The following is a 7,482-nucleotide window of genomic DNA, read 5'->3' as shown; positions in this document are numbered from 1 at the left end:
CCATCACCAATTTCATGATGCCCACCGCCGTGCGTGAGTAAATCCATCGTAGGCTTGCTGGACGGTGATAGGTTGGATGAGATTTATCATGTAATCGAGTTAGTTTTGTTAGGGTTTGATCCCTAGTATCCACTATGTTCTGAGATTGATATTGCTATGACTTTGCTATGCTTAATGCTTGTCACTAGGGCCCGAGTGCCATGATTTCAGATCTGAACCTATTGTGTTTTCATGAATATATAAGAGTTCTTGATCCTATCTTGCAAGTCCATAGTCACCTACTATGTGTTATGATCCGGCAACCCCGAAGTGACAATAGTCGGGACCACTTCCGGTGATGACCGTAGTATGAGGAGTTCATGTATTCACTATGTGTTAATGCTTTGGTCCAGTACTCTATTAAAAGGAGGCCTTAATATCCCTTAGTTTCCGCTAGGACCCCGCTGCCACGTGAGGGTAGGACAAAAGATGTCATGCAAGTTCTTTTCCATAAGCACGTATGACTATATTCGGAATACATGCCTGCATTACATTGATGAATTGGAGCTAGTTCTGTGTCACCCTAGGTTATGACTGTTACATGATGAACCACATCCGGCATAATTCTCTATCACCGATCCATTGCCTACGAGCTTTCCATATATTGTTCTTCGCTTATTTACTTTTCCGTTGCTATTGTTACAATCACTACAAAATACCCAAAACATTACTTTTGCTATCGTTACCTTTTGCTAGCGCTACCACTACTATCATATTACTTTGCTACTAAACACTTTGCTGCAGATGCTAAGTTTCCAGGTGTGGTTGAATTGACAACTCAGCTGCTAATGCTTGAGAATATTCTTTGGCTCCCCTTGTGCCGAATCAATAAATTTGGGTTGAATACTCTACCCTCGAAAACTGTTGCGATCCCCTATACTTGTGGGTTATCAGCCCTCCCGAGAGAGTTTAGGGCTTGGCGGCAGCTCCTTATCGTAAAACGCGATGAATCCTTCTCCCTGATTTTTTTCTCCCCGAGAGTGAATATATGGAGTCAAGGTTGAGGTCGGTGGAGCGTCAAGGGGCCCACGAGGCAGGGGGCGCGCCCCCACCCTCGTGGACAGGTGGAGGCCCCCCCTGACGTGGATCTTCCTTCCAGTATTTTTTATATATTCCAAAATAATTCTCTGTTGATTTTTAGGTCATTCCGAGAACTTTTATTTCTGCGCAAAAATAACACCATGGCAATTCTGCTGAAAATATCGTCAGTCCGGGTTAGTTCCATTCAAATCATGCAAGTTAGAGTCCAAAACAAGGGCAAAAGTGTTTGGAAAAGTAGATACGACGGAGACGTATCAGCCGTCGCCTCCACCATCATCACCGGGAAGGCTTCATCGTCATCATCATCATCATCATCATCATCATCATCATCATCCTATTCATTGCAATCTCAAAAACCCTAAAGGGGACAACTTGTGTGTTACGTGTGTGATTCATTCATGTTCTCCATCACCAGTGTTATGATGTTTGCTGCCTTCATGAGTGAGTAGTTCCACTAGTCCTCAAGGATATGGATGAACCATAGTGTGTAATAGATCATTTGATATTAGGATTGAATATCCTCTTTGCATGTTTATATTAATGATCTTATTGATGTTGGGTGAAGTCGACCATCCAATGTATGCCAATTTTGGACGGAAGGTTATTAATGCTAGTGGAATGGTTGGTTGTGGTGGTGGGTGACATGACATGCTCCATCTCCTTTTGTCCAGGATTGTTGCAGCAGGGGTTAAAACAAAGACCACCTATAGGCTGCGTCCACGGGGACCCTTTTCCCCTTAATCACCATTTGGTAACCGGAGTGGGGAAGAATGGTGATGGAGTATGTGACATGGGGCTGCTGAGTGTATGCATGTATCTGTATTGGCTCTGCCCACAAATAGAAATATGCAAAGTGGCTTAGGAATCCAATGTAGCATTGTGTTTAGGCACCTCTATAGATGCACACTAGAAGGGATTCCGGACTCCCTGGGAACACTTTAGTCCTATTGGTTTCAAGACTATCATTTGGAACCCTCACTATTTACTTTTATTGCAGTATTTACTTTTATGTTTGCTACACCATTTCTATTACATAGCTATTGCTTTGGGTTACTCACAACTTGCATGCATAATATTTGAGCCACCCAAGAGATAAAAGTTTTGATTCCTGTGCTCCGTGTGGGATCGATACTTTTATTTTGAAAAGGCTACAACTAAACCCTCTGCACGTGTAGTCTATCACAGTGTTCCCCACTCCTCAGGGGAGGGGGGGTCCTTTGGCTGCCTCGACCGTCGGTGCTCGGAGGCGGGGGCGACAACGGCATGCATTGGTGCAGTGTGCAACAATAATTGGGAGGCTAGGGTGGTGGCATCCTGTGGTGGCTTGGTCGGTCAATAGTTATTGTTGCAACAACTTGGTCCGGCATCGAGGTGTTGTGCGGTGTGGCTCGAGTCCCAGTAGGCGGCATGGTCACGGATCCAGGGATGCTCAATACGTATCTAGCACCTAGTGTGGGGCTATCACAAGTGCGACAGGTTTGGCTCCTCCGTTGGTCGCGAAGGCCATGCCGGTCTCTCTAGAGATCATGTTGGTCATCTTGGTGGTCGACAGTGCCGCGTGCTGGCCGTGATACCATCTGATGGCGGTGGATCTAGGCATCCCCTGGCAAGATGTAGCCCGCGGTGGTTCATGCCTGCTAGTGGATGCATTGTGACATGGATGGCCGCGCGATCAGCCGGGGGTTGGGTTGGGGTGGCCATGGCAGATTTGAGGTGCTGCTATATGGTATGTTGCCATGGTGGTGGTTGTTTGCGGTAGCGGCTTGTCTGGGATGCAAGGCTACAATTGCTGGGCGGATAGTTGAACGTGATGCGGTGATTTTGCGTTTGGTGAGCTCCAGGTGAAAGCCTCACACTACGGCTGACAACAACGACATCCACGTGCGTCATTTCCCTCTATTGAGGTGCACTCGAGGAGCCCATTCATCCCCCATAACCAGTTGGGTCTCAAACTCTCTGGGTGAAAACCCTTGCTTCGGCTTTGGCCGGAGTGGGCATCAACGGTGTGCCTGTCACTTCCCCCCTTAGGGCGTCAACTTGGAGGTATGGTATTCTTCCATATGAATGTGCCTTGTGCTTTGTGTTGTCTTGCCGCCGCTACAACTCTGTGTCGTGTTGTATGGTGTCCACTATGGTCACGAGGCTGACAGTGTTGTCGACTTGTTGATATTTAGACTGGGGCTGGTGTGTGTTGGAGTTGTATCGACTTTTGATCACTTACCATATTAACTGGTCAATTCTCTTCTTCAGTTCTTCTTAAATGAATTTTAATGAAAAGGTAGAGTTTCTGCCGGTTGCTACAAGAAAAATACAAGAATAAAATGAGAACTAGCTAGGTGCCTCTGTAATTCCAAACTCATTTTCAAACACTATATCAGGGGGATTTGGCTCTTCCGAGGAACTTTTTTCCGTCTTCTTCTCTTCTTCTCTTTGAGAAGACAAATCATACCTAGAGTTTGACCGACACGGCAGCGTTTCCATCCCTGAGACCAACTCAAAAGTCCAGGCTCCTTTGGCGGCACGGATGCCTCGTTGCTCTGTTCGAACGCAAATCACGGCGAGAGTGAGGGCCATATGCAGTGCAGGTTAGGTATAGTTAGGTAGATTGCTAGCTAGGTGCCTGCGTAGTTCCAAACTCATCATATCACCTCTGCATACATACAAGTCGTCCATGGCGAAAACTTCAAGTCGCCGGCCGGCAGGTCGGTGTGGGACATATCACATATGTCGTGTACGTACGTGCTGGCCCAATCAATATCCATCCCTCTGGAGAAGAAAAGGCTATACTCCGTACGTGCAGGAAAAGTAGCAAGTTGAGTCTCCGTGATGCATCCAGTTACTATCTGCAAAAGGTAGAGTGATTAACGTGCTACTTTTTCTTTACCGACTAAAGGGCAATGCACTACAATGTACAATCCCACGTATCACTACATCAGTACGTACTATACGTACGTACGTACGTGTCTTTAAGGTCCGTGCAGTTTCCGTTCAGGGTACTGGCCGGTCAATTGTTTCCTCGCCGAACCGTCACACACATGGCAGATGCATGATAGCTACGTACGATATAACGCATTTCATGCATGTTTCAACTTTCAACAACAGGCGAGAGCTCTCGTTGGTTGTAGTTGCCGATATAAGGGGCAATCCATCATCCATACATACACCGACCTCTCTCCAACCAGCCCAATCCGCCCGGCCATAGCTTCCACTAGCATATTAAACCACCGGTGGGGAAGGGGGGAGCGTTCTACCAACAAACTTAAGCTCGTCGACAATGGCCAAGAAGAAGCTGCCGCAGAGGCTCTTCTCCACCTTGCTCTCGCTCATCTTCCAAGGGAGGCCATGGCTCTCGAGCAGCAAGGGCGGTAGCACCGCCGCCGCGTTCCCGTCCACGCCGCTGCAGCGACAGCACCCTCCCATGGCGAATGACAGGCTCGCCGCCGCGCGGACCCTCGTCGTCGACGTCGACGGCGGCCTCCTCCGCTCGTCACCCTCCGGCCTCTTCCCCTACTTCATGCTCGTGGCGCTGGAGGCGGGAGGGTTCCTGCGAGGCGCCGTGCTCCTCCTCCTCTACCCTCTGCTCTGCTGCGTGGGCATCGGCGGCGTCCTGGCGCTGAGGGTCATGGCCATGGCGGCCTTCTGCGGCCTCCGGGAGAGCCGGTTCCGCGCCGGCCGCGCCGTGTTGCCAAAGTGGTTCATGGAGGACGTGGCCGCGGAAGCATTCGAGGCGATAAGAGGCGCCAAGAGGAGGGTCTGCGTGACGAATATGCCGAGGGTGATGGTGGAGGGGTTCCTGAGGGAATATCTCGGGGCGGACGTGGTAGTGGGGAGGCGGATGAAGGTGCTCTGTGGGTTCTACACCGGTCTCATGGAGGAGGAAGAGGTGGCGTTGGAGAAGAAGAAGATCATGCTGGAGAGTGATGCTGTGGGCCTCTCTGGCTCCTTGGAGTTTCTCCAACATCCTCTCTCACGTTGTTGCAAGGTACTGCTGTACCATTATTACCTTGCATATGAAAATTTATTACATGCATTTTCTAAGCGTAACAAAATATGAAGCACATGCATGAATTTCTTTTCCGGTAGTGTTAAAAATCTGACGTCAAATTTTTAACATTACTAAAAAGGAAAGGACTCAACTACAAATCTGAAGTTAGATTTTTAAGCACGACAAATCAAACATTTTTTTGGCCATTTATGTGTATGGTAATGACAAATTGAGTTAAGCACGACAATTTTCTGGAAAAAAAACTGAGACGGATTTGCCATGATTGCAGACTAGAATTGCCATCATTAGCAAACATACGTTGACCTAGAAAACCTTTGATTTGTTATGGTCAAAAATCTGACGTCAGATTTGTAATTGAGTCTTTCTTGTTTCTTGTCATACGTACATACAATTTTTTTTTGCCTGTATTAACGAGACTTCTTTCTCCATTAATTTATAAATTTAGCATGTGGCGTGATGGGTCTTAAGAACGTACGTTGTTTTACCGGAAGAACATTACATCTTTAGCTAGAGGTAGTACAAAATCATGCATACAAGGAGGTAAGTGCACACGATTCAGACATTTCATCTGTCAAAAACTCAAAATAGTAGGTGCCGTAAGTGATGCCCGTGCAAGCATTCATGCTTGATTTGCCCTTTCTGCTAGCTCCGATCGTGATAATTAAATTCCCGCCTGAACTGACAAAGTACTCCATGGAGCAGTAGTATGATACCTGTCACCCCTTCAATGAAACAGTTGGTCTCACGCACAAGTGGTTGCATAGTCACGGACGAGCCTAATCACATTATTCATACTACATGCAAAAGTTGCCGCGCAAAGTAGCATCAAACGGTTGGGAATTATGTCCAACTCGTGCAAATTTATTCATTTTCTCATGTGTCGTCGTACTGTAGTTAGTTAGTATACGTAGTACTGTGTTACGTGCCGGAAACTTGTGACCCTTTACTTTGTGTATATGTACGCACGAGCAGGAGGTCTACCACGTGACGCAGGAGGACAAGGCCGGGTGGCAAGCGCTGCCAAGGGCCAAGTACCCGAAGGCCATGGTGTTCCACGACGGCCGGCTCGCGCTCCGGCCAACCGCCGGCAGCACGCTCGCCATGTTCATGTGGCTCCCTATCGGCGCCGCCCTGGGTGCCGCCCGTCTCGCCGTCGCGCTCACCATGCCGTACAGGTACTCCACGCCCATCCTGGCGGCCACCGGCATGTCGTGGCGGCTCAAGGGGGAGCGGCCGGGTCCCCCGCCCGGCCACGGCCGCGGCCGCGGGCAGCTGTTCGTGTGCAACCACCGCACGCTCATCGACCCGGTGTACGTCTCGGTGGCGCTGGACCGGCAGGTGCGCGCCGTGTCCTACAGCCTCAGCCGGCTGTCGGAGCTCATCTCGCCGATCGGCCGCACCGTGCGGCTGACGCGCGACCGCGACAGCGACGGCCGCGCCATGGCGCGCCTCCTGGACCGCGGCGACCTCGTCGTCGTCTGCCCCGAGGGCACCACCTGCCGCGAGCCCTACCTGCTGCGGTTCAGCCCGCTGTTCGCCGAGCTCAGCGACGACGTTGTCCCGGTCGGCATCGCCGTCGAGACGTCCATGTTCTACGCGACGACGGCGGGCGGGTTCAAGTGCCTCGACCCGCTCTACTACATGGTGAACCCGAGGATGTGCTACACGGTGCAGTTCCTGGAGCGGGTGCGCACCACGGCGGCGATGGGGAGGGAGGTGCCCAGCACCGACTTGGCCAACCTCGTGCAGAGGAAGATGGGGGAGGCGCTCGGCTACGGATGCACCATGCTCACAAGGAAGGACAAGTACCTCATGCTCGCCGGCAACGATGGCGTCGTCAGAGCCAGCGACAAATGCTCTGCTCCTCCCGGAGGGAGAATAGCTCATTAGTTTGTTCAGTTAGGCATTTCTGGTCCTTTTTTTAATGTATTAACCTGCTGTTAGGTTAGTTTGCCGCGTTTTTTTTACTTTTCAGATGAATTCAGCCATCGATACAGCTACCCCTTTAGTATGGAGTTTGTCATAGTCTTTTTTTTAGAAAGAGTTTGTCATATCTATATTGAGTGTAGACATGTTGAGTACATGCTCGTATTTGGTTGCCTGCATACATCTCAATCTGACCCATGCGAAAAGAATTTGGTCCGCTTGGCTGCCTGCATTCAATATTGGAACTGCGTAACACGAACCTTAAAACAATTCTGCATTTGTATCCTTGTGAACTCCCAAATCGGTAGTTTCCAGGAGCCAGGCTTGAGCAGGCCTGGGCTTGAGGGATGCAAAGGAGTGCACGTGGGTTGGTTTGCTGATGCAGCCTCGTTTTGTCTGATACGTGGGTGTACATGACGTTGCACATGGTCTATTCATTTAACTCTTTTTTTGCGAATACGCAAAGCTTG

The 7,482-nt window shown here is 49.7% G+C and overlaps 1 protein-coding gene across 1 annotated transcript; it reads left to right on the top strand.

Annotated features, from left to right (window-relative positions):
• The first annotated feature begins 4,267 nt into the window (after nucleotides 1-4,267).
• LOC119269377 (probable glycerol-3-phosphate acyltransferase 3) lies at nucleotides 4,268-7,171 on the top strand. Its single transcript, XM_037551192.1, has 2 exons — nucleotides 4,268-5,062; nucleotides 6,059-7,171. Exons 1-2 carry the CDS (start codon nucleotides 4,355-4,357, stop codon nucleotides 6,974-6,976), a joined length of 1,626 nt encoding a protein of 541 aa, XP_037407089.1. The 5' UTR covers nucleotides 4,268-4,354; the 3' UTR covers nucleotides 6,977-7,171.
• Nucleotides 7,172-7,482: the final 311 nt, after the last annotated feature.

Source organism: Triticum dicoccoides, chromosome 3A (assembly GCF_002162155.2).
Source record: "Triticum dicoccoides isolate Atlit2015 ecotype Zavitan chromosome 3A, WEW_v2.0, whole genome shotgun sequence".
In the NCBI taxonomy this organism is placed as follows: Eukaryota; Viridiplantae; Streptophyta; class Magnoliopsida; order Poales; family Poaceae; genus Triticum; species Triticum dicoccoides.
This window is presented reverse-complemented; position numbering and strand designations above follow the sequence as displayed.

Coding starts and splice junctions, on each gene's coding strand:
- LOC119269377 (XM_037551192.1), top strand. CDS start 4,355: ATGGCCAAGAAGAAGCTGCCGCAGAGGCTCTTCTCCACCTTGCTCTCG. Junction 5,063..6,058: donor CTCTCTCACGTTGTTGCAAG/GTACTGCTGTAC, acceptor ACGCACGAGCAG/GAGGTCTACCACGTGACGCA.